This window comes from Hipposideros armiger, unplaced genomic scaffold (genome assembly GCF_001890085.2).
Source record: "Hipposideros armiger isolate ML-2016 unplaced genomic scaffold, ASM189008v1 scaffold_252, whole genome shotgun sequence".
Taxonomy (NCBI): Eukaryota; Metazoa; Chordata; class Mammalia; order Chiroptera; family Hipposideridae; genus Hipposideros; species Hipposideros armiger.
In genome coordinates this window covers 90,697-118,587 of record NW_017731602.1, presented here as the reverse complement: position 1 = coordinate 118,587, position 27,891 = coordinate 90,697, and the positions used below count along the sequence as shown (strand labels likewise).

The window sequence follows — 27,891 nt, the reverse complement described above, 5'->3', positions numbered from 1 at the left end:
GTTCTCTACTGAGGGCCGAGAGGTCGACCTGGCACCTAAAAACAAATGTTTTGAATTAGCAAGTGGCTTTTTTTTTTTTTTTGCCACATCAAACAGTGGAAGTGCAGGCTGCTCAGAGCTATGTGAAAAGTAAATCAATAGAAATACTATTTGGACCCCTGGAAGAATACATCTTTCATGTCGGATTTCTTCACAAAATTCAAACCCTGATTATTTTAGTGTCTAATTGCTTATTTCTTGTAAGATACACACAAAAAAATACTTATCTGATTCTATTACTACCCATTGTAACCAGATTCATAAATCGACAGGGACTTCCAATCCCTGGACAGTCTACGCCAGTGGGGCTCTGCTTACTGAAGGACTTCCATGAGCTACTGAGAGTCTGAATTTTTCTGTCACTTTTGAACCAATGAGTGTTTTCCCCTTATTCATAAATGTTATTAAGCAGTGAATAGAATATGCATGCTGATGATGCCATAAGTTTTACATTTTTAAAACCAAGCCAATTTATTTATAAAGCACTCACAAATTCAAATAAGAATCAAACAAGTCCTCTGAAAACATTATAGCTTGAGTGTTATATACCAGAATTGTCCTGAGAGCTTTCATAGTATGGTAGCCCATGATCGACATGTTACTCTCTCAGAGCTATCTATACACCTTGCAAACTCCTTTCATGAAAATATCAATCGATTTGGAAGAAAAAGACACTATGGAAACCACAAGGCCAGTAAACTGAAAGTAAGAGGGCAGCTGTGAATAGAAGGCATTTAAAACAGGAAAGAGCCAATTACAAGAGTGAATGTAGTAACATATCATAAACAGGGACAGATTTAATTTTTGCTCCTTCTTATTTTTCACTCTACTTATTGTTTATTGTTTTGCTTTTAAATTCAACTCCTATGACCAGAGCCTCAAAGCTAATAGTTGGGCTCAATCATCTCTTTAGCATGAGTGATTTTAGGAACTGAACCAAAGTTTGACATTTACCTTTTATTTTTGCCTATCAAAAATGACATGAGAGATAGCTGGGTTTAGAAACAACTGGGAGGAATATAGATGCAAAAAATATGAAAAAGAAAAGAAATGCCCTGGTCAGTGACAGAAAATGTGTGGGTGCTAAATCTAACTCATGAGAGAGCAGGAAATTAAAGTCTGTTTCAAGTCTGGAAAACATCTTCTTAAAGTTAGAGTGTATATCAAATAACCTCATTGTTTCTGCGAATACAACATCCATTTCAAAGCATCCATTCTCATGCTTTCTCCTTAAGCTCTAAGGGTTGCAAAAACATGTCAAATGCCTTATCTAACATTCTATTTTCAATTGGAATTAAGTTTTTGTCAATAACCCTGGAACAAATTGAGGATAAAAAAAAATCCAATGGTGAAAAACAACCAATCAAGTGCATTATCTAATAAAAAGGAAAACTATCAGTATGATTTTCTATAGATCTTTCCAGCATCTGGCACAATGCCGAACCTATAGTTTGTTGAACGTGAATGAATCTTTGTGGACTAGCTTGGGAGTATGATACTAGAGAACTGAACAGGGATTACAATTCAGATCATACTTTTGGTTGGATAAAGTTGGGACCTTTATCCCCAACTTATGGGAAAGAAGGGTCTCTCCCTCACTTTGATTATGCATTTCCCAGGCCCGACCACCCTTGTTCTTATTCTTTGGCATAACACTGCATCTCTCTTAAAACACTAAAACACAGTGAAGCCTTCTGGACAATTTCCTTCTATGCCTATTAACATTTCATACTGGTCATATAGATGCTGGGCTACTCCTCATTTATATTAGAGTTACTGGATTTAAGGCTTTAGAGTGGGGGAAGATGCTCTACAGATGAAGTGGTCCAGGCAGTGGCAATTTTCAGATCAAATATGGTCTGTGGATTTGTTGATTTTCTTTGTAGTGTTAAAAAAAGAAGTTTTGAGTTTAAGTAATTTGAAAGACAGAGTAAATGTCCTCTGACTTAGCTACTGTCCCCAAAACGTCCATTACAGTATGTCAAGGTGGCCTACTTCATTTAATTCTGTACCTGGTTTCAATAGGCATAAGGATTTGTGATCCTCCCAACCTCCTTGATTTACCAATGAGAAAACTGAGGGCCAAAGAAGTTACATGAGTTAATGGAGATACGCAATTCATTATTAGCAGAGCCAGGACCTGAACTTCGGACTCTGGAATCCGTAGGCTGTTTTCTTGACCAGACTGTCACTAAAAAATAATGCATCACAGGAGGGAGTGTGCGCTGGTTCTTAAACTGGGTAATGTTTGGATTTGGTTTCAATAGAAAAGTTATCTCAGTTTTAAAGTACAGAATGATGTTACTTTTATTTTTATGGTTTAAATACACACACACACATGCACATGAACTAGGAAAGAAGGGTTTAAGTTATTGCTCTTAAAAGATGGTAAACTAAGAAAACTGTATAAATTGAATTTAAAAAACTCAGAAACTAATAAAATTTAAAATAACATTATAAATTTATAGGGAGGATCATGCTACAACTAAATTTTCAATATTGAGTATACTCATACAAATAATCTTAGGTGCTGTCCTATATTTAATGTTTCAGAATTTTGACTCTAAAATTTCTAATGTAAAATACTTATTTATATAAATATATTGGACAGGAGAGTATTAATGAATTTAAGGCTCTTCTTAATAATTGAGGTTATTCCGATCTGTTCATCTAAAAACTCTGCTCAGGAGTAACCCTGAGATTCCATTTTTAATGAAATGTCACCTGAAAACTAAGTGAAATTGTCTTGTTAACTTGAGGCTAAAGTTAGCATTACAGTATCACTGTTATCTGCTTTAAATGAGTATCAAATCATTTTTGGAATTTGGTAGAGAAAAAGCCTTTGCTACCACTTTGTTGATATTGAATAAATACATACAAAGATGGAACTCCTACAATGCAACCTGTTGCAAAGTGAATTCAGTACTAATTGCTATGGGTCTGTGCTATGATTTGAATGTCTGTGTGCTCCAAAATTCATATGTTGAAACCTAATGGCCAATGTGGCAGTGTTAAGAGGTAGGGCCTTTACGAGGTGACTAGGTTATGAGGGTGGAGCCCTCATGAATGGGATTAGTGCCCAATAAAAGGCCTGAACGTGATCCCTCACCCCCTCTGCCATGTGAGGACACAGAGAAAAGATGGTAGTATATGTACCAGGAAATCAGACACTGAATCTGCTGGCATCTTGATCTTGGACTTCTCAGCCTCCAGAAATGTGAGAAATAAATTTCTGTTGTTTTTAAGCTACCCAATCTATGGCATTTTGTTATAGCAGCCTGACTGTCAGATTCACCTGTATTTGTCTTGCCTGTATTGTTACAACCTGCGATAGGAAGAACTCATTATAGTTTGGATACAGAAGTACTAGGTGATCATCTAGATGGTTCAGAATTGACATAAATTAATGGTTTTATAGTGTTATCAAAATGAAAATGCAAAATTATAAAAGTATTGAAGCAAATTCATAAACTCCAAAAATACATGCACAGATACATATACAGGGAACAGAGCCCAGGATTAGGAGTCAGATCGCCTTGGTTCTACCCCTCCATCTGTCACTAATTAGTTGTATGACCTTTCCTAAGACAACTTGTCTCTTGAATTTCAGTTTTCTCATCTGCAATATGAGGTAACTGAACTAGAACAACTTCAAATTCTCAAAACACCCAAATTCCACAATTTGTTATAACTCTATCCATGTTCACGTTTATTTACATCTTCCTTTCTTTACAATTCCACAAACCAAAAGACTAAGGGAACAAATTTATTTTATAGGCAATGAAATGTTATTACTCCCACCACCAAAACTCTGAATGTTGGTGCTAGAAGGCAGATAATCTAATTTCAAATTGTCTTCCAAGAAGCACTAGGGGTGTGCCTTAAAGGTCACAATCTGTGTGTGTGTGTGTGTGTGTGTGTGTGTGTGTGTGTGTGTGAAAATGGGGTGTGGACCCTCCTCTTTGGATCAAAGAACAGCTCCTCTTATATCTGCTTTATACTGGGATCCACATGCATGGTTTGAAAACTTCTCACATCTTATACAGCTCCTTAGATTCTCCTGGAACCATGGCCTACTGGGTCCTCTGTTGCCTACTATGCCTCAGCTTTGACTTTGGCTGTGCCTTTCCATGGGGCTGCCCTTTGATTAATCAACCGTGCTTGTGTTCTCATGGGTCTTTCACTGAGAACTGGCCGAACTTTCACTTGCCCAAATGGGCTGGGTACTCTCCCTGGCTGCCACTGTGCATCTAGGCCTAACTGCCACATGCCCCAAATTTCTGGTTTCTAAGGTCACTTCTGCACTTGGATGAAAAGTCACACTGTGGGGTGTGGGATCTGGCTCTCTGGTCAATTGCTAAAGAAGCCAGATGAAATAACGCAGAAGTTGTCTCCTTATGGGGTGAACTTAGATGGATGGAATAGGAGATGGGGAGATAACTCCCTACACCTTCTTCGTTCTTATGAACTGTCCCAAAGCATGATTCTCCATGTTGCCTGTCCACATGTGGCCAAGTTGTTGCGCCTGCTGAGCAATCAGCTATGTCTCTGAAACACAGGAAACAGCCCCATAACATATCACCTTACATTGCTTCCTAGCCTTCTCTGCCTCATGTCCTCTCTCACTCTCTTTCATTCTCAGGGTCTGGGATTGGACCTCCCAATAAAACATCAGCACTTAATCATTGCCTCAAGCTCTGTTTCCTAGGGAACCTGGGCTAAGGCAAAAACCATTGATACAATTCAGTCCCCTTAATTACAGATGTCTAAAACATGAACCTGACTGTGTTCCTCCTCTGACTTCCCACCACCTATGAAATATCCTTAGTAAGGCAACAGTGCTCTCCACACCCACCATCAGCTTGTGTGTCACTTGCTGACTCACAGTTACTACATAAGTCATTCCAGACAGCTTGTAATTCTTTCCCATCCATGCTAGGGCTCAACTGTTTCTTAGTGTTTGGACAAGGCAACCCCTCTGCCTGAGATGATGACTCTACCTCTTTGTGTGGCTAAGTTTTACTAATTATCATTGAAATAACTTGCAGTTGTCTTTCTCTGTCAATATTCTGAGATGCCTCAAGGACAGGCATCTAGCACAGCACCTGGAATATAACTGGTGCTCTGTAGGTATTAAAGTACTATGGACAAGGACGTCATGGTTCAGAGGCCAGAATTGACTCATGGTGACAGTGGCAGAGCAAAACTGGTGTATAATGTGCTCATGCTACCACTTCTATACTCTCTAGAAAGTGGTGTGACTTTTTTCCCCAACACTCATTTCACTCATTCACTCACTCACTCACTCATTCATTCATTCATTCTTCATCAACTATTTATTAAGTACCTATGTGTCAGGTCTCTTAGATTTTGGAGATTCAGCCCTTTCTAAAGCTTCTAGTTTCTCACATCCTTATTTTCAGAGCTACCACAGAGCCAGTGTTTTGTCATTTTATTATTACATATACCTAACTAGTTTAATACTGGAAATTAAAGAACTTACTACCTGTACTGAATCCAACTCATCAATCAACCAACCAATCAATAGAAGAATCAAAACAAACTCAAAACTAAAGATTCCACAGCTACTGTAACCTGTAATCACAAATGGGGAAATTGAGGCTCAGAGAGATTAGTGATGCCAACACCTCAAACCACGTTTCCTGACTTCCTTGTCAAAGCTTGAAATTCTTTGTGCTTTTAAAAAACTGTGATTTAGCCACATGAAAGGAATACGGCACATTTATTTGGAGACATTTCCCCCTAAGAGTTCAAGAAGAGAAATTTCAGCATGTCTATCACTGTTTTTCTCCCCTGCCTTCCATCCACCATGCCTGAACCAGTGATCAATGATATTCCTATCAGACGAAACAGTCTTGTGATTAGCATCCCGGATGTATATGTGTGTATACATGTGAGTCCACTGCAGTGCAGGAAGTCAATGTTAGAACTATTTGGATTTTATTTTTTTAATTTAAAAATTGGACAGGAATCAAGCTTTATAACTATTTTATCTATTCATGAACACAGGCGGTCCCTGTATCAGATTTGTCGCATATGGCATGCAAGTGTTTTGAGGGGACTAAGAGCTGCATAACTTGAAGGGGTTGTCAGCAGCCCCCTTACCTGCTGACTTGCTTTTACTGAATTGCAGCTCATATATGCCCTGTTAAGTGGATTTACGGATTATATAATCTAGTCTTAACTGAACTAATCCTCACAAAATGGACAATTGGCTTTAAAAGTTCCCAGTAAAGAAACTGTGGATTGAAGATAATGCTAATTGAACAAGCACAAGGGAACAGAATGATAAACAAGAATATTCGGAACAGATACACCTACTCCTTGGGGAGTCTATGTCATTCTGATTTACACACCAATGGGGCTACATTCAGGTCTAGCAAGAATTCAGCCAAAGTAATTCAAAATTATCGAGGAAAATATTTTCAACAGAAATTTACATCCACTCTCTTTAACAATGAACTTCTAAGCGTATGTTGTGCCTTGAAGTAACTAGTTAATGATATTATGAAGTCATCATGATGACCAAGACATTTAAAATGAAGCTTTCAGAACAGAGAAACACAGGCCTTTATAGAATTTCTTTGGTGGGGGTAATTTTCAAAACCCTACTTTACATAATTTTGACCACAGTTAACAATAAAACTATAAAGCTTTTTGAGATTTCTTAGCATATGGGAACTACTTTATATTAGTAAAACTAGCAATACATAATATATTATAAACTCATATCATAAATCAATATAGTACCTAATTCCTTGGAATCTTTGAATTGTAAAGAATTCAATATGTCACTATTAAAGTGTTTTCAAGTTTCACAATTATGCAGAAGTTTTTATGCCATCGCCATCTCTGACACCACTAAATGCAAATGTTATTACCTTTCTGTTTTCAGAAGTTCTCACTTTTCAATTGTCTTTGGAGGAATTGCTTTATCAGAGCATACTTTCGTAAGCTTCTGAAATTTCCCATTCATTGACTCAAAGATAAACTATTTAATATACACACAGTGGTGCATGGAAACTGTCTTTAAAAACTGCCCATTGTAAAAGAAATGTTTCAGTAAGTATAAACTGTCTGAGAAAACCTTCAGAAGAAAAAATAGGAACCCATGAAAGCAAATGAATTAAAATCTTAATATACTTCATTTAGGTTGGGTTTTTGAAACACCAAGAGAAGAATCAGTGACACACTACATTCTTACTTAAATATTGTCTATCTCCCTAATGAAATATTTCACTCAATCTTTAGTAAAAAAAAATGATGAAATATAATGATTTCATAAAAAACACTCTTTATTGTATAATTTTCTGACCAACTGTCTTTGTGCTTTCAAATTAATAATGCGGCAGGATTGCCTTTGCCCTCATTTATGGAGGAAGTAAAAGAATCATCGTAATATTGCCGTCACAAATAAGAAACACTGCAAATCAGAATCTATAGAATGCCAAATGCTCAAATGCATTGATCTTGAACCTTCAGAAAACATTAATTCAGTTAATAGCCAATATCGAAAGCCATTTTCCTCATATGCCACACTATACCTGAACACACCTATGTGTGCACCTATACACCCCACATTCTCTTTCAGTATTAAGTACGGAGGTACAGATTTATTTTTATGGTTGTAGAATTTGAAAGCATTTGTTCTTTACCCACAACTTGCCAATTAGGAATACATTCTTCTTATCATATATCATTACTACAAATTTTGTTGAAATAGAGCTCTCTATTCAAGCTTACATCTGTAGCACTTTGTTCTCATGATTAGCCTTGGCCCTGATAACAGTGCAACAAATAAAGTCAGTAGCTATTCACCAACCTAAAATATATGTACCCCCAAATCAATGCCATTTTACAGATAAAGAAGCATTTTGCACACTAATAAATAATGCTATAAATCTTGCTATACTGGATTGCAAATAACTCCAACTGAATAAAATTGCTTGACATAAGATTTACTTATTCTGCATGTTCATAAAAACAACTTGTTCTCTGACAGCGCTCATTCTTGGCAATTTACCACAGCTGTCAGCAGCCAATTTGTTCAGATTACTGCTCTGCATAAAACTGTAACAATCATGAGGATTTATTAGCTGATTATCGTAAAGGTGGCAGCCCGTCTTGCCTGCCAAAACACAGGTGATCAGAAAGTTAAATAATTACATGCAGATTAACATTATTTCACCTTCACTTTAAATTTGTAGTTCAGCAACAGGTAAAATTTGTTGCTCAAACTTGCAGTATGGTGTATACCACCTAAGTTGGTTTACTGACTACTCAGCATTTTATTGAGCACTTAATGGCTTTAGAACACACTGAATATAAGAACGAGGTGAAATGAGCATAAACTGTAGAGTCAGAAGTCCTGAATTTGAGTCTGGCTGAGCAACCTCTAAACCTCCTTCTGCCTCACTTTTTGCATCTGTACAATTGGTAGATGAACTACCTTTGTTATCCCCTAATGTTGAGCTGATAAACAGCAATGTTGCCCTTTCAGTAGCAAAACATTATTATTATTGTTTCTTTCTATTCGTGGTAAATTTATTTTTGTTTAAAATTTAGCAACTTAAATAGCATTAACTTCCAAGATATCATAATGATGAAAAGATTTTGATATATGTATCTTGATAAATGTATAGGCTATTTTTTTCAAATACAACTATTCAGTATTTTTTAAGCATAAATATTACTCAGACACATTTACTCTGTAACTCTTTAACCCTCCCCCAACCCCCTTTTGAATTACATGCAAATACCTTTCCTCAATTACTCTGAAACTTTGTACCTCCCACTAAGGCATGTTGGTTTAATTGCCTTCATGTCAATTAAACCAAATTCTGTGTTTATTTGGAGAAGGAAGAACCATAATCTCCAGTATTAAATCAAGCTTCAGGTATTTAAATTAAAGAGCAGCAAATATTTATTGAGCACCTATTATGTGCCAAATACTTTTGAGGATGCCACAGTGAACAAAAATTTAAATAGTCTCATGGAACAAAACCTTCTTGGAGCTTACATTGTAGTGATGGAAAATTAATAGCATAAATAAGTGAAATGCACAGTATGTCAAATGGTGATTATTTCAAGGGAGGAGGATAGGAAAAAAAGGAATGTCAAGAAAAGGGAATTTCAGTTTTAAAATAGGGTTGGTATGGATGCCTCCTTCATGTGACATTTGTGCAAAGACCTAAAGAAGGTAAAGAAGCAAGTCAGGTAGACATCTGAAGAAAGAATGTTACAGACTGAGGGACATGTCCTAAGGCAAGAGGGTGTCTGATGGGCTTGGGAAAGAGCAAAGAGGCTGGAAGAGTGTGGAGAGAGGGAGGGACAGAAAAGCGGAAGTTCAGGGCAGAGGAGTGACAGTCATAAGGCCAGATCATGAAGAGCATTATAAACCACTGTAAGGATTTTAGTTTTACCCAGATTAATATGGGAAACAATTAAAGAGCTTTGAGCAGATGAATTAAATCATTTTACTAAAGTTATATGGGAGGAAGAAGAACAGGAAGCCATTACTATTGTCCACATGAAAGCTGGTGGCGGCTTCAGCCAGACTCATAATGATGAAGACGATGAGAGGAGTGACTTCTGAATATATTCATAAGGAAAAGTTAGCAGGTTGCTGATGGATTTGATGACAGGGAGAGAGAGGAAGGAATAAAAAATGACTCCAAGATTTTTGATGTTAGCAACAAACAAGGGAAAATCCCGAAGAACAGATTTGGGGGGTTGGGGTGAGAAGTCTGGCTTTGGACCTGCAAAACTGGAGAAGCCTATGAGACACTGAAGCGGAGATATCAAGTAGGCAGTTGGATGTAGGGATCTGGAGTTCAGAGAAGAAGGGGAGGTGTGCATTTGTCATTGTCAATCTCAGATGGTACGGAAAGCACAAGAATGGTTGAAGTCACCATGGAGCAAGTATAGACAGAGATGATACAGAAGGGATAAGTTCCGAGGTTCTCCAGAACTAAAACAGGAGGGAGGTATGGAAAAATATGCAAATGAGACCAAGAAAGAATATGCGGGGAGGTAAGAGGAAAACAGAGTCTGGTGTCTTAGAAGCCAAGTAAAGCATATGCTTTAAGGCAGCGATTCTCAACCTTCCTAATGCCGAGATCCCTTAATACAGTTCCTCATGTTGTGGTGACCCCCAACCATAAAATTATTTTCGTTGCTACTCTATAACTGTAATTTTGCTAGTATTATGAATCATCATGTAAATATCTTTTTGTTTTCCAATGGTCTTAGGCGACCCCTGTGAAAGGGTCATTCGACCCCCAAAGTGGTCACGACCCACAGGTTGAGAACCGCTGCTTAAGGTAAGAAAGATCAGCCAACTCAGCCCTGCTGATAGGTCAAATAAGATGGAGGTCGAAAACTGGCTATAGGATTTAACAACTTAGTGGTCATAGGAGACCTTGACAAGAGCAGTTTTGGTGAATTATAGGAGATGAAAGCCTGACTGGATTCAAGTGAGAATGGGAGTGGGGTACTGTTCAGTGTTAACTAGTTTTCCCCACATTGACACTCCAGATTTGCAAGTGGCTCTTTCATTCATAGCCAATCTTGTCTTCATTACGAAAATTAAGCCCTGTTATTGAGTAGATATTTACAAAACCCATTTTCAAAAGTCATTCTACGTGACCAAAACTGGGAAATAAAGTGGACAATAACAAAACAATAACACAATAAACTAGTTGTATGTAGATAATCTAATTGATACAAGTGTTCTGAAATCTGGGACTGCATTTAGACAGTGTCCTTAAAAAAAAATTAGTGGGCAATGAAGAGACAGTAAAAAATAAGAAGAGAGGATACGCTTCCAACTAGGTTATTATAGAAGGATGTAACTCAGGAATGGCAAGACACAAGAGGTGCACCTGGGAATGGTCATGGAGCTGCTGTACTCTCTCAGGGCGCCAGCACCTCCACGTGTTCACCAACCCAGAAGCTCCACCAATGGACTGCTCCTTATTTTCCCCCAAATATCGTAAGACTATAATAGCTCCTCCACAATCTAGAGCAACCCCTATGATCTTCGGACCAGCCATTTGTCACTGTTCTCTCAAATTTTGCCAAAATATGGATAAGCCTGTAGAAACAAGGTGAAGTGAGATAAACAGGCCTACCTCTCTGCCAACCATTTCTGTAATATAATTAGACATGCCCTTGAAAGGTTCATATTATCAAGCACGGAAAAGGGGCATGTCAGTACCAAATAGGCTAAGGAATTTCCATAATTCCCAGTTTGGAAATTCTTTTCAAAGAAATAAAAAATACATAAAAAGGATATCCATCATTATGGGGAAAAAAATAAAAAGGGGTAAGAAGGACTTCATGTAATATGGACCCCAACGTACAGGAAACCAGTACATTTTACCAATTACTTCATTATTTTACTGATATAAGAAACTCTGACTATAAAGTAATGAGATCGAGTTAGCGAGTTACATATGACAGTGGTTCTGGTTATCTTTTGGTGACCAAATATAGCTAATGTTGCTATAATTATAAAAATGAATTAATTATTCAAGGAAGAGCTAGATAGTACCTACTTGAAAGCATTCATAGCATATTGAGGGAGACAGAAGCATAGATACATAAGTATAATGAAATGTATTCAGTGTATTAACAGATGTATACTGCTACTTAAACTAGTGGTATATCCAAAGAGGACAAGAGAAACTTTAAGAAAACGCTGAAGAATTTTCTGAACTAACAAATTCTTCTGCCCAGCATGCTTTATTTCAGTATTGGCAAGTTTCAGAGTGTTTTGATCCAAAGACACTTATATAACTATCAAAAAATATAAAAATAGGCTTTAAAGTAAGAAAACAATTCATATAATCAAGCAGTCATTCGAAATAACTTTGTCTTTGTGGAAAGATGTCATGTGAACCTCAGAATAGCCCTTTCTTCACAGCATTGTCAGATTAACGTGGATCTCCTCGCTCAATGCTTCCTTCACTAAAGCCTGGGAAATCTACTGATTTATGAACTCCTGTGAGATTATAAAGATTCTTTGCCTTGTATGGAGTTGTAGGAAACAATGCATTCTACAGTCACAATATGCTTTACGTAAAGTAATTATCTCAGATCATTTACAGACTATGAATACGCTCTTTGTTCCTTTAAGTATCTTATACCAAGTGAGATTCCTCTTTCTCAACTCCGCTAACTGTTATGCACAATATTTCTGACATCTGGAGAAAATTTCTGGATATCAAATTTGGATAGCCTGTCCATGAACTGGTCAAAACTGCCACCTACTGGTCAATCTTCAAATCTGTTTTTTCAGTTCATCAAAGCACTGCCTCACTATGGTAAGATCCCTTCCTTCAAAACAGTAAAGATCCTTTACAGGAACGACACTTAACACAAATATTCTTAAAAAAAAATGCCCCTCTCTGGGGTGAACCAAAAATATCAAATTGCACAAACCTGCCAATAAAATCATCCCTTTTCCCAGCGTCTTTGTCCCATGCAGTGATATCAATGATTCCACCTCTTTCTTCGTAGAGATGAAAATCAAATTGTTCCCTCCACTGAGGATTCAAAGTTTTGGGCATAATCTGGAAAACCAAAAAGTCATTACTGTCTCATAAACATCAGTCTTTTATAAAATTTAACTTGAGACATTAAATCAATTCTAGATACTGTCTAGAAAAGCATGTAAGTGTGAGATTTGAACAAAAGCTTCCAGAAATGATGGTAATGAGTCATTAGCTCTCTGGTATCTTCATCTCATATTGTATGAAAGAACTCTAAAGGATATGTCCTGAAAACCAAAGTCACTCCCTCATCATCTTGAATAACATATGAAAGATACGAATTATACACAAAAAGCAAATCATCTATAAGTTAAATAGCTCATTCAGATACTAGCATTTATTTTACATAACCAGTTAATAACTCATAGTCTATCATCTCATAATAAAGTAAGTTCCCAAAGTTTCTTTTTTTTTACTTACTTCCTTACACATGGGAATTCTGAGCTAAATATATGAAAATTAACAAAGAAAAATAACAGACAATGAAGTTCTGTGGGAGCAGGGGCAAAAAGCAAGTGACTTTAAGGTGGTCAGGCAAACTTTTACCTTAAAATTACAGTGATGATGTATCATCCCCATTTTATATATGGAGAAACTGAGACCTAGAGTTTAAGTGATCCACCCAAGGCAAATATGTTTTAGTATCTAGAGTCGAATTCAAGTCTTTAATTAGAGCTTCAGATCTCTTTCCCCAAAACAATACCTCAAAAATGTTCGTGAATGAATATGAATGTGTGTGTGTGTGTGTGTGTGTGTGTGTGTGTGTGTGTGTGATCTCAATGCTGCATATAGACACCTTATCTGAAGGCAATTCTGTAACTTCAAGTATTCGGGTAAGACACCTGGTGGAATCAATAAATAAAGTGCTCCATATTGATGTGCTTTAAAATTCTGTTCGCCATTGGGTTAAACGACATTCAAATTTGTTTCCCCATTCTTTCCTTTTAGCAGGAGGGTATGCTGTGGCCTTTTCTCGGTTTAATGTATGGGAGACAGAACTTCAGATGTGAAGACTCTGAAAGCAATGAAGTATGTTATGTGCACAGGTAATGCAAATGAATCACAATTTTTAAAGTTCATAATCTGAAATTAATCAGCAATAGATCATGGAAAGAAAGAGCAAAGAGAGACACGTGTCCATAGCTGGGTTTCATATTTCATACCTAAAGAGCAGAACTATAAAAATAAGTCATGTTTTAAGCCTATCAGAACATGCAAATGATGTTAATTGATAAAGGACAAGACAGAAGTGGTCATAGGTACCTATTTTTGGAATACCAGTTGCTTTAAAATCTGTTATTAAACCCATGCTGAAAAAAAGGTGGCAGTGGATGGATGGTATGATAATTCAAATGTCTCATAACTGAGCTCAGATGAACTCCTTTGATATATTGGGGAGTCGTCTGTCTTATATATTTGGTCATAAGGTGCCTAACTTTTCAGTTTTCTTTTTTGGGATTGTCCTCTCTCTATAATTTCTTTCAGGTCAGAAATCAGCACTCAGTAAGGTAACCAATCAGCCTGCTAACGAATCACGTCTGTGGTATTTCAACTACCTTAGATCCTGAAGAAAACTTCCTGGACCAGAAGAAGCCTAGGCAGGCTGTTTATCAAAATTTCATGAAAATAGTGATGTCAAGGCCAAGACATTCCTATCAAAGTAAAACGTGATTTTTTTTTTTTTAGCTGAGCCATCCTGCCACCTGTTGGCAGCTCAACAGCAGCTCAGCTCGGGCATCGAACCGGCGACCCTGATGCTCAAGGCTCGCACTCTTGAGCAAGCTCTTAACAAACTGAGCCACTCGGCCGGCCCTAAAATGTGATTTTTAATACGAGATCGATATGATCCGTTGTCCCAAGCTGGTCTATAAATACCAGCTGTAGAAGCTGACCATTAAAGATGGTGAATTTGGATAAAATACCGATAAGACATATGTCCCAAATACAACTATGACTACTATGACCTTGGGTAATTAGTACTATTTCTATTAATAATATGATAATATGATTATTATACTATTACTACTAATATAATTGTTATTACACAATATACTTATTACTACTGCTGCTACTCTTCTTCTCCCTTCCGCTATAATCCTACCATTAACTATTTATTTTGGGCAAGGCAGTATTCCAAGCTCTTCACATGCATAACATATTCAATTCAATCTTCTCCATAACTTTATTAGGTAGGCATTCTTTTAATTCTCATTTTTACAGATGGAGAAATTGGGGCATGGAGAGGCAAAGTCATTTGCCATTGCTATTAGTGGCAGCAAAAATTTGGCCCTTTGTTTTCTAAATAAATTTTAAAACAACTTGCAATCTGCACTGGTGCAAGTCCGTTTGAATAAAATGGTTCAGAGTCATGTATACAGACTCTTATGGCAAGTAAAATAATGCTATTTGTAGTACTGATACTAGTAATAGTTGTAATAATAATAGTAGCCTGTAACATGAGCACTTTATGGGCCAGGCATCAACTAAGATTTGTTCCAGCCTTTTTTCTTTTAAAGATAGTTCTTACTATTATTCCTGTGTTATAAATGAAGAAACTGAGACATAGAGAAGTTAAGTAGTTTACCCAGAGTCACATAGCACATAAAATAAGAAATGCAATACAATTGTTGGTTTTGTTTGCTGACACGATGTTCAAAGGAAGTTCTGTTAAGCATTTAAAAAAAGTATCTAGTGTTTTTCATCTTCCAAATCATGGCTCTTAACCAACCACTTAACCAACCACTGCCTTCCAAATACTGACAGGAACACAAAAGAGATACAGTCACCTTGCTTTTGTACTTCTGATGGCCAAGCCGGAACTTCACGTAGGGGTCACTCAACCCGTTTGAATCCATTGCCTTGAGATCTCGCCCCTCAATCAATGTGATACTGACTATTCCACGCCAAAGATGTGATTTTCTGTGTACATCTGATAGACGTAAACTTTGGGTCTGAAACTTTTGGCAAAGGAAAACAGAGTTAGCTTAATGTGTTTTAAACCAAAATACCTTATTTGGCATTATACTTTCCCCGTTGTTACAATTTAAAAACAAAAACAAAATAGGCAGTTACAAATTTTTTAAAATAAAAATAATTTATAGATTATAATTTACTAATTATTAATTAGTAAATATGAAATTATCATCTCATGATAAATTTAAGGTTGTTGTGTAAAAGAGGTGAGTGCTCAAAATACAGTCTAAGTTTTCAACTCTTATAATTATAAGATGTAGATACCTTAAGAATATCAGAAAATATAGCATATTTGTTAAATATGCCTGTGTCAAAATTAGTATGAAATATTATAAATATCAAAGCCCTCATGGACACTGTGATATTTAATTTTTAATTACTTATGCAGAATCTTTTTTTTCATGTAACAAATGAATTTTACAGGTGGTTTTTAATTGTAAAATTAGTTGCAAGTTCTAGTGCTACAATTCAAAAATGTCTTTATTGCTATATTAAGAGATAACTGAGTTTCAGCTCACTAAAGAATTATTTAAGATACTATAGAACAGAAAACAAAACCGATATGTCCATCTGAAATATCTTGCTTATGTCTGAAACTTGCATCACAAATTTAAAAAATTACATATGTAATTTACATTGGCAGGTATGTTTCTGGATTTATTTCTCATTCTAGTATTGATACATTTTTGTTAATAATTTTTATTATGCTCAATTCTAAGTCACAATATTCAAGTCAGTGAACCAAATCAGAAATTAAAAAAATTAACATGTCTACTAAAAATGACCATATAATCTCTTTGAACTAAATTACACACAAAACAAGCCAGAGAAAGTGGCTAAAACGTTAACAACTTTACAGACTGGATTCAGAACCAAGCAGTACTATTAAAATTGCTGTTTCATCCTGTCAAACATGTTTTCTTCACTTACAGTTATTTCATGACAAATTTCAACATTTCTTTCAACCTCAAATTACTCCACTTCTAAATTATGGATTAGCTCTACTTTTGGCCTCATTCCTTCTATATTAACCTAATAAAGTTATAGCTTATTTTATATAACTCCCCCTCCCACTTTGAATTCCTAGTTGTTTTCCATACCATGGTAATGCCAAAGCCATTTTTATCTGTCATCATCAAAATTCATGTACTTCAGGAAGCTTTTATTAGGAAAATGAAAACTACATTCTTCAAGAGACAATACTTTTAATATTTAAAGATTTCAGTGGAAATCTTTCTTCATTACATTGCATATTTCCCTGCCTTGGTGATAAGCAAATTTTGAACAACATTGCCTTATTAATATCAATGTGGGACTTTGCATACACACCCTTTACCTCTCTAAGTCCAAGAGTGTGGTTCAACTGTGTTCTGAACGGCAACAGAGGTTTCACGGAGCAAACCTTTCACAGGACTCCATGCCCACATCATGGAGAGCCCCTCTGCTCCCATCTGTTTTACACACTGGGTTTCCACATTGAATTTTCTTTGAACCAAGGATTTCTTGGATTAAAATCATTGTTTAGAATTCATTGCACCAAGAGATCTTCAAGTTTTTTTTTTAATTATTATTTTAGCTCTAAGACTTCTTACTAATTATTATATAATGCAGCAATAGATTTCAATGTCTGCCTATCTATCATCTATCTATCTATCTATCTATCTATCTATCTATCTATCTATCTATCTATCTATCTGACCACTTCTGCTATTGAGGCTGCCTGTAACAGCAGACTTTAGAGAATCAGGTTGTAAACTCTGGGTCTGAAGCTTGAGTTAAAGAATGTGGATGGCAAAGAAGGCAAGAAGGAAAACAAGTAAGAAGAAATAATTATCTTAGTGAAGACTGAGGCGTTAATAACTACCAAATTATACAGAGGTTTAGAATTTAAGAGTACGTATGTGTACATTATATCATGTGCTTTCCACTAAAACCCTGTGAAGTAGGAAAGCAAGAAGTGCTATCCCCGTTTTACTGATGAGGAATCTGGGGCTCAGAGTAGCTGGGCTAATAAATGGTAGATGTGTGACTAGAACCCAGTACTTCTGACCTTTATTTCTGCGCTTCTCCCATTATTGGTCTTTAGGGCAGATACTCCTAGGTTTAAAGACAATCAGTTAAAGTATAATGTTGCTAAAGGATACTCTCCTGTTAAGTGAGTTGATTATATCTGAAATGACATTCTAGGCTAGATTTTCCTCCATGGCTAATACATGAAATCACTTTCTACTTTCCTATTATATAAACACATGTATTCATGCTTGCTGATGGATATTTTTAATGACAGTTTCTGTGCACTCTAGAAGCTGGAGTCATATATAGCACTCAGTCAAACAGTAGTTGGGTACAGTCTAGGCTACACAGCATCTTCCATCAGCAAGGCTATGCCAGCTTCTTGAATGATACCATGTTGGCAATCCTTACTTGCTTGCTCTTCCTCCCACTTTTCACATGAGAACAAGAACTTGACTTACAGGAAGGGAAGGATGAAGAAGGCTTTCCATGGGATTCTTCATGCTTTTAGAGAAATAAAATGAACATAATGGAGGCTTTACCTACTGTCATTATTTGTTACAAAATGTTTTTCTATAACCTGGAAGAACATTCCCAAAATGACTTGGGAAGCTAAGGGAGAGAAGGAAGGAGAGTACTTCTAAACAAAAATAGGGCTCACGAACGAAGAAACTAAGGTGATCTGTGTAAAAGGTTTAAAGTAAAAAGTAAGGCGGGGCGGGGGGGGGAGCTCCAAAGACATACTAATCAGATAACTTTTTTAAAGTGATTTTTCCCTCTTTAACATTTTTTTGTTGTTGTTATAACAGTACTCTTCTAAAATGAAAATCCATTAGTTTAGCTGTGATTTAATTAACTGCATACTCATGAAACAGATAAATGTTCAGGCTAAGTGTAAAGGATAGGAACTTAAAATTATAAGGTAAAGGGGAAAGAGATAAACTTAGGCTACCAATAGAGGAAAAGATAAGGGCTTAACATAAACACCCACTTGCATCTTCCTAGCAATTTGATTATGTGACTTGGGCATGTTTTCTTATCTGTGGTTTCTCAGACTGTACTCTAGGGCCCCAAGTGTACTAAGAATACTAATCCGTCTGTGTGTGTTGGGGGAAGGGGGAAGTTAGGGTGTCTATGTTGAGGGGCTAGCATAGGAAAAAAACATAAACAAAGATTTAACTTGCTTAAGATAGTCATGTATTACTTTCAGTTATTTTTTAAATCAAGGTTTTGGGGAGCTCATTAAAGGGGTCATGACAAGTAGAATTCCACAACTAAAAAAACAAAACAAAACAGAAAAACCCAAAAAAACTCTGAAAACCAGTAGCTTTAATGCCTTCCATAGTACGTTATACATCACTTGCTTCTCTAAAGTTCCCTTCTTCTGTATAGCAAAGCTCTCAAAGTGTGGTCCACAGGCCAGTGGCATCAATGTCACTTGGGAACTTGTTAGAAATGCAAACTCTGTAGCCCCATCCCAGACCAACAGAATCGGAAGCCCTAGGATGGGGTCCAGCACTGGTTTAACCAGCCCTCACTCGAGGTGTTTCTGATTCACACTCAAGTTTGAGAACCTCCGCTTTCAAAGCTCTAAGGTATATGCACACTGGCCTTCTATGTTCTAATAAGTATTATTAATGACTATAATTATAACATTATCCACTTTCTGGCATAGATACAATATATGCTAATTAAAGTCTTTCTTTAGTCCTGCTCCTAAATTTATTGATTAGGAAAGCATATTTGTCTGGGTATTTGGAGTACTTAGAGAGAAATGTAGGAACCTACTGAAAAATAATGCCAAGTTCGTTTATTATTTCCTTCCTTCTGTTAATTTTTTTCCTCATAGGATGTATCTAAATAATACATATCAATTCAAGGATTGATCAGTCAACTAAAAGTTACTTATTGAGCACCTAAAGGGCAAGGAGTGTTAAACAAATTCAAGATATTCCTCAATAAAATTAACATATTACAGCTAGTACTTAGTTATTTCAGGTAACATTTCAACTATGTCCTTGTTGAAATAGAATTCTATTGGAGGAGGGAAAGAAAAAAAGGAGGGAAGAGTAAAAAAAGAAAATCAACCTAGCTTCAGAGCAAAGAACTAAGTCTGCAAAAGAAAGAATCTTTAAACTTTTAAAGTTCTAAGTCATTCCCAAGTCTTAGTGGGCAATTTGTTGACATCTGCAGGCCTAACCCTCCTGGATGCGATGCGACTCCACTCCTATGGAGCAGAGCTGCTCGTGCACTTCCACCATGAGCCCCACATGCTTCTCACACACACCCATTTGAGATTCTCTCTCAAAAGGAATACTCATCCAAGTTCAGATTTAATAAAGAAGATCACAATATACATTTGAAATATACATTTCAAAATCTGAGGCAATTAGTCAATGATATCTTTAGTAAGATTATAGAATTAGTGAGCTAGCATTTTAAAGAGACTATTAGTTTATGCATGTTATTCCTTGAAAAGGAATTTACGATTCCAATTCCTTTTCATACGTAGAGAAGAGGTTAGTATAGGGAATGAGTTTCCATTACTGTTCTCACAGTCACCTATGAGAGTTCACAGCTCATGCAAGCTCAGGAAACATAAATAACACGGAATGGTTGAACTTACTTGTGTGTTTTGGTAATAAGCACTCTGAAGCTCTGCTCTGCAGAAGCCCAGGATAGGGAAAGCAGGCCTGTCGCACGTCTGGATGGAAATGAACGATCAGAGCTGTACAGGAAAGCCTTCTGCCACTAGCAACACCTCATTTGAATCAGAGTTTAGCATTATTCTTCAAAACACATTATTTGAAAAAAAAAAAGTATGTGCTTCTTAAGTCACTGTCAGGAAATGTTTCTAGCACAATGAAGATAAATGCCAATGCAATGATATAATTTCCAGCTACTATTCTCTTCAGTAGCATAATACTGTGATGGTCAAGAACATAAAAGACAGAGAGTATATGACGATGGTCCCATTTGAGTGGTTTCAGGTTTTTGTTAATGGGTCTAGCAGAATAAAGAAACATAGCAAGAGAAATCACAGAAAGAATCATTTTCCCAAGCCTGCAGCTTCAAAAATGTTTGGTGGCGGGTTCCAATGTCAAAAAAATGATACGCCTCCAGAAGAAGAAATGTTACATGGACAGAAAATAACTATGATCATGTTAACTGCATCCCACAGGTGAATCCTTTGTCATGATTAAGGGGAGATCTCTAAGTAACAGAAAGTTTGCCCCACACAACACTTATCATTGTTGCCTTTGCTACCAAAACCCCAAAGATCCCTTTCCTACTACAACCAAGAACAGCAAGGCATGGATAAAGAAAGATACAGCTGAGCGAGAAATACTGGAAGGCAATTATCATGGTGGAGCTAAAAGTTTGTATTAAATGACTTCTAGAGCAGCTAAACAATGTTTCTAAACAATAGTATGATGCAGTGAGAGCCATCAGTTTGAATAACATCAACAGAGGATTAGATTAGGCTGGTCTGGAAGATAGGCTATATTATACAGAAAGAAATAAACATGTATAGAGCAGATATTATGTGCTGGAGTTTTCATACTCTGGCGCTTTTCATGACAAGTATTTTTAAGATAAAGAAACTGAGGCACAGAGAAGACAAATACCTTGCTCAAAGCCAAATGGCTAGACATTAGCAAGGTTGAAATTTGAATCTGGGGTTGCCAGTACTTAATTGATGATTTTTCCCACCAATATCTCAGTTTTTGCAACAGTGCCTAAGACGTTCATGATACAAAAAAATAAAAAGCTGATTTGTACAGGATCTGTTGAAATATTCTGACTTATATTTAGATGAAATCTATGCTTGGGTATTGATTATTGAGAAAGGCGAATAGGGGCTTAGCAGAAGTAAAAGTCAGCAGGTGGTAATAATATATTGTTCAGTAAAGTATTTGAGCATTAGCTGTACTACATAAAAAAGTATAGTTTGATGTCTATTAATAATGTGAAGTTATAGACTCTTGCATATAAATTGAGAACACTTCTATATTACAATTCTACATAATAAAGTTTACTAATTCCATTTCTTGAAAAACTGGATCATTAATAATAGAAAATATCCTATTATTCTACATACTAATTAAAAGTAGGGCAAAAATTAAAAAAAAATCTATTTAGGCTTAACATGTGCTAAAGGAACATTCAGTCATACCAATCTCCTGATATGTGCACATAATCCTTAGCTTTTGTTGTTCTGGATTTTATTACCTGTGTACAACCTAATCTTTCCAAATGAGATCCAGACACTGTGAAACTGAAATGAAAAGACATTGCTTGTGTCTTTACAATAGCTGTGTGTGGAGTCAGCCCTTGCCTCTATTTTTAGCACAGAGGTGCACGTGCTTTTATTTAATCAAATGATTCACAAGACACTACAAAGAAGAGATAATGACAGACTAGAATGACTGTTTTGTGTGGCAAAGCCTGGAGCATGGAGCAATTATTAGCTCAATCCGAGGCACAGGCATGTTCCATCTTTTCCTTTTCCTGCTGAGTTTATTTCAGTGAATTGCACCTGGATGATGAAGTCCAACAAGCAGATTTGTTCTACAGCCATCCACCCTCTCAAAGCACGATTGCCTTTACAGAAAACCCTCTCAGTGCTTTGTGCAGCCTAGTTTGAAGTGTATCATCTAATAATAAAGCTTTTATCCCTTTTTTCTTAGAAGATGATTCACTGGAACTATAATCCTTAGAGAAATTCTCCTGGTTTTTATCCTGAAACTTTCTTTCCTATCTCTATTGCTTCTTGGTACAAGTTAAAGTGTTGGGAAGATAATATATATATATATATATATATATATATATATATATATATATATATATATATATATATATCTTCAGATGTTTTAACTGCCCTTCCTACACTTAATTGTGGTCAAATAAATGGTCTTAAGCTTTGACTATATTTGCTCAAAATGTATACTATTAAAGAATTCATCATATATGTTGTAATCCTGTTGGTCTGCTAAAGTAATCTATGTTTCCACCAATAATATGGTAAAAAAAGAATGAGTTCTGAGGTTGATTTACAAATACTTGTTTTTGAGACTTTTAATTAAAAGTTATAAATGTGTTTTTTTTCCCCTAAGGGTCTTACTTTCATAACTAAGGAGAGCAATAACGGCTGAACTTGTCGTGGATGTATGTCTACAGTTGAGTTGTTCAGAATGTAAGCACTTTGGCCTAGAATCACATTTTTTTTCTTTTTCTTTTAAAGATTTTTTTTTTTTAATTGGGGAATTGGGGGATGGGGACAGCGCTGGGGAATTGGGGGAAGGGGAACAGACAAGTTGCTGTCCTTTTGTTCTTCAGTCTAGTTGTGGAGGACGTTGCTTCACTGGCCCAAGTTGGCACCATCATTGCGCTCTTCCCGGGTGAGGCAGATCAGTCGCCGGCTTCTGGACGGCTGCTCATCGGCGGCTGCTGGCTGCTCACTCTGGCTGCTGGCTACACACGGTAGCCCATGGCAACCCACTGCAGCAGGGGCTGCAGCCTATACCGTCGCCGGTGACTCATGGCAGCCCAGCTCCAGGTTGAGCTGTTGTTCAGCATCTTAGCTGTAGAGGGCAGTGTCACTGGCCCTCATATGTGGGATCCGAACTGGGGCCCTCTGGCATCCCAAGCCAGCTCTTAACCAATGTGCCACTCGGCCGGCCCCTAGGATCACATTCTTGTTTCCCACAGCCAATAACTCTTCTCCTTGGTCTGCAGGGTCTTCCTTCAATCACATTTTTGTTTGACCCTGCCATAAGGTGGTGCTCTTACATAACTCCGAATTGTTCCATATTTTATGAACTATTGGCCCATTTCATAGTATGATCTGTTTCTCCATTTTTAAAATATGAGGTAGCTTGGCATAGCCTTCTCCATTTAAACAGTGCTAAAATTTCTCTTTAATTTACCACAATGGTCTCATAAGATGGTTTGTTCAATTAACTCTCAGTTATTGAACAAACATCACAATCTAAATGTCTGTCAATGGAGATAACTCGGAAGAAACTTAAATGCATCAAATATTTGGAAGAACTGTATTAAGTTACCATCCTTTAATGGGAAGTTAAAAATCTTTAATGAAATTCTGACTTAGTGTAATCTAACCGGCTTCACATAATTTTTATTATTCTCATGAGAAACATGGTAATTACCATACCCATTGCTTAATGTTTTGTGTCCTAAGATAAGGTATTTTGATGAATTATAAATGTTATGCTTTTGGAAAATTAGAATATCCTAGTATCACTTCAGTCTTTTCTATTATTTTATGCTCAAGAGATACAGCAAGTAGCACAGACATTCACTGAGTGGGTTCTCATCAGGATCCAGTTTCACTCAGTGCAACTCAATTGCTATCTCCTGGACACATGTATTGGTCCTTATAAATAAGCAGATAAAACTTTTCTTTTAAATCACATCCTGTTTAACTCACAAAGTACACATACACTCTTTACGTAAGATTTTATTGGAGCTATTTAGGTTTCTTGTATACCTGAAAGTGTCTCTGTGAAACCTCCTTTCATGAACATCTCCTCTAAAACGTCATCAAAATACAAATGCTGCTTGGACAAAGAGCAATGAGTTCACTTGTCATATTCACAATGAATGTGAATATGAAAGATCATACTCATCCAAAACAGACTCGGTTGCTGATTTGGTAAAATGAGACCTCTAACACAGCAACATCACAGCGCTCAAACACATCCACCCATCAATGGTTTAAAGGGAGAAGGAGGAGAAGGGTCACATAATGCAAGAAGGATTTGAAAGGGTGTCAATAAAGACAAACTAAGGGGTAACTCTATTTATACATCACATCTCTATTCATCGTCAACCAAAAAGGAACTCTGCTGCTTTAAGTCTTCATCAAAACATTTATTTCCATGTCATTGAGAGAGAGAGAGAAAACTATGGGTCCTGATGGCATCATTTAGGTACTCCTGGGCAATGACATCACTTCTCTGGGCCTCAGTTTCCTCATCGGTGAAATATATCACCCCTAAGGGCTCTGCCTTTATGACCCAATTTGTTTGTCACTCAATGTATGTTCAGAGAAAAGACATTAGACCACTGTCCCTCAGATACAAAAAAGCAATCTTTTTAATTTGCATATTTGTTATTAAAAAATAAGAGAGTTCAAAGATTGAAAAAGGTTAACAAAGAATACTTAAGGATGAACACAACCAAATGGAAAGTACTAATAAGTGGAAGAATAATTTGGAAGACTAAAATGAAAAGAAGATGTTAAAAGAGTCAGATGAAAAGGAAATCTTTTAAAAATATTACTTGTGGAGTTGGTCCTGGTGGCAAGCCTTCATTAATAGTGATCAGTCTGCACATTTGCTACATGTAGAGCAAACTCAACACAGAACACCCTTAATTCTGCTCTCTTGGCTAAGGAGTGTACCATATGAATTCACTACACTTGTAGCTCTTAAGATAACAGAGACAAAATTTTGCAAAAAGCCATTTACCATTTAAGGTAATGGAACAATTCAAAAGCAGTCATCTGTGTGTTCATGGATAATGCATGAACATATAAGAGGAATTATTAATATTTTAGCAAAGAAACAGAATAGTGAAGGCAGCCATCAGTAGACTGAAAGTAAATGAAGAGGCTATAATAATTAAAATAAGCTAACAATAAAAGGTTGCCCCAAAACAAAAAGCATGGAAGGTGGAGAGGATGAATAAATGTGGTTTATACTGGCTCACTGGTCAAGTCAATGCATGACTTAATCTATTGGGTTGTTGGAAAAGTCATAACATATTGTTTTCTGTTTTTCGTTGCAAAAATGCGTCATGACTTTTCCGACAACCCAATAGTACCTGCCAGCCTGCTTAAGAGACACAGAAACAAATCTTAAAATTCTAAAAGAGAAAGGGAGTTTTCAGTCATGAGCAGTTTAAGAGCCAAGAAAAAAAAATGGCAAACTCCTACGAGTGTAGCAGCATTTTCACTGGAATGTCTATTGCTAGGAAACCATGTACCAAGTGTGAATTTTCAAACAAAGAGAGAAACACTTGATGGCAAAGTAATAAGTGCATTAGTAATAAACTGTGCTGTGAATAATGCAGAATTATAGCAGAGGGAAAAAAAGGATGACACAGTTCATTATGTTTAAGTCATGAAAGAGTAAATAATATTAAATTGCAATGGCATTTAAAACAAATTCTCTGTAGAATTTTCACTTTTTTCTTTATTTAAATCAAAAGTAGAGCTGTTTTTTAATTCATAAGTTTTTTTTTCAAAGACAGAACACTGACTATCTAGTATGTATGTAGTATGTATGTATAAGATCACTCTAATAGAAGAAAAATTTTCTCAAACAGGTGGAGCAGATTTTACAATAAGTGAAAAAAAGAACAATAATGGATCCTCTAGACAGCATCATAATATTCCTGGAAGGTCCATGGGCCTCTAGCTGTTAAGAATTTGAAATAAACTTGGTCCCACAAGGAACTGACACCAAAGCAATATCTTAAATATATGAAGGTCATACTTTTTACAAATGAAGTAATGAGTCAGTCACCTGAGTGACTTATTAACAGAATAAAAGTTAACAAAGAAGGCAAATGAATACATTTCTCTGAGAGCCTATTTTGAAAAGTGAATTTCTTAATTCACATTTGAATTTCAAAAATACTATTCAGAACCAAAAATCAAGAATATTAATGTAAAGGATTTAAACATTACCCTCCAAAAGAAAGGCTTCACAGAGAAATAAGATCCAACCACTTCATTTCCTGAGAGTTCCTAAAAACAAACAAATATTTAGCTAAATTTTGAGGTGTTTCTGAGAATATTTACTTAGCCCAACAAAATCAAAACAAATAAAAACCTAAAAATTATATATCCTAAAGATACTTAGTATATTTATAAACTGCAAGCTTTCTTCCTTTGAATCAAGGTTTTTGTCTTACTCATATTTGATGTCAACAGTAGTATAGAGAAGACTATTTCTGTAACTTAAAATTTTTTTTAAATTTTTTAATTTTTTCAAGCTGAGCCATCCTGCCACCTGTTGGCAGCTCAGTGACAGCTCAGCTTGGGCCGGGAATTGAACTGGCGACCCTGTTGCTCAGAGCTCACACTCTTGAGCAAGCACTTAACCAACTGAACCACTCGGCTGGCACTGTAATTTTTTAAGAGTCTACTTACCTCTGAATTTTAATATTTTAATTGTTGATTAATATATCTAAAAGTCTAACATTTTATCTTAGAAAGTAGAACTGTTTAAACATATTTTAAGATTTTGAAATAAGCCAGACAATATATGTTCCTTTTAACAAAACAATTTAACACCACAGGTCTTCAGAACATTTTTAAAGAATGACAGCAGAAATCTTATTTATAAACACACACCTAAATTGGTTTAATTCCTTACTAAAAACTTCCAAGTTTTATTATATATATATATATATATATATATATATATATATATATATATATATATATATATACGACTTAGTTAACTTGAGCTCCCCAAAAATAATAATTTTCTGAAAATGAATACTAAGAAAGGTGGCTATTGGGCTGAAAACAAAGCAACAGATTTATGTTGTATGTTTTATTACTTAATCCTCAGATTTTCTAAAATGAAACCAATTCAACTTTAAGAAATCAAAAACATAGCTACTCACTTTTAAAAACAACATTTAAGTTGCAAGCATCCTTTAAACTTTAATGTTTTGTAACCTGTCTTGGTGTCAGTTATGATAAAATTATGGGAATCTGATGACAGTTATGAGAAAGTATCAACCTTTGACATTGTGATGAAGAGGAGGCAGTTTTGTAACTTATTTGATTATTCCACGATTTTTGGTTAGCAACTAAGAATATAGTGGTCCAACACCTTAAATGATGCCTACTGCAGAGTAGACGCTTAATAAATATTTGTGAATTGACTGTTAATTACTTGGAGTTTCACTTGATTAAGGCTACATATTCCTTCCAAAGTGATACCAAAGCTCATATCAGAAAATAATAATGAACTAAAGTATTTTAGTGTGTGCAGCAATTTGAATAATTTAAGAATTATATCAGGGATCATTTATGCAATCTACCTGTGCTTTTTACATGAAATGTATTTCCTAACAAAACATAATTACATTTCCCCAAGTTACTTGCATAGGGTTTAGTCAGGTAGCTTGAGTAATGTCAGAGGTCATAGGGAAAAAGTCTTGAGTTTAAGAGATTGTTTTACCATCATTACAGAGTTATAATTCATTTACATTTACAGCTATGGTGCTCATCCGTCACATTTAG

General features: G+C 36.0%; 1 protein-coding gene across 1 annotated transcript in view; it reads right to left on the bottom strand.

Moving 5' to 3' along the window:
- The window catches only part of MCTP1 (multiple C2 and transmembrane domain containing 1), a 282,291-nt gene that overhangs the window by 220,880 nt on the left and 33,520 nt on the right, over nt 1-27,891 (bottom strand). The window contains 5 exon segments of the mRNA XM_019655912.1: nt 1-35; nt 12,505-12,635; nt 15,401-15,571; nt 20,227-20,304; nt 26,320-26,379. Of these exon segments, the coding sequence (XP_019511457.1) occupies nt 1-35; nt 12,505-12,635; nt 15,401-15,571; nt 20,227-20,304; nt 26,320-26,379 (475 nt within the window).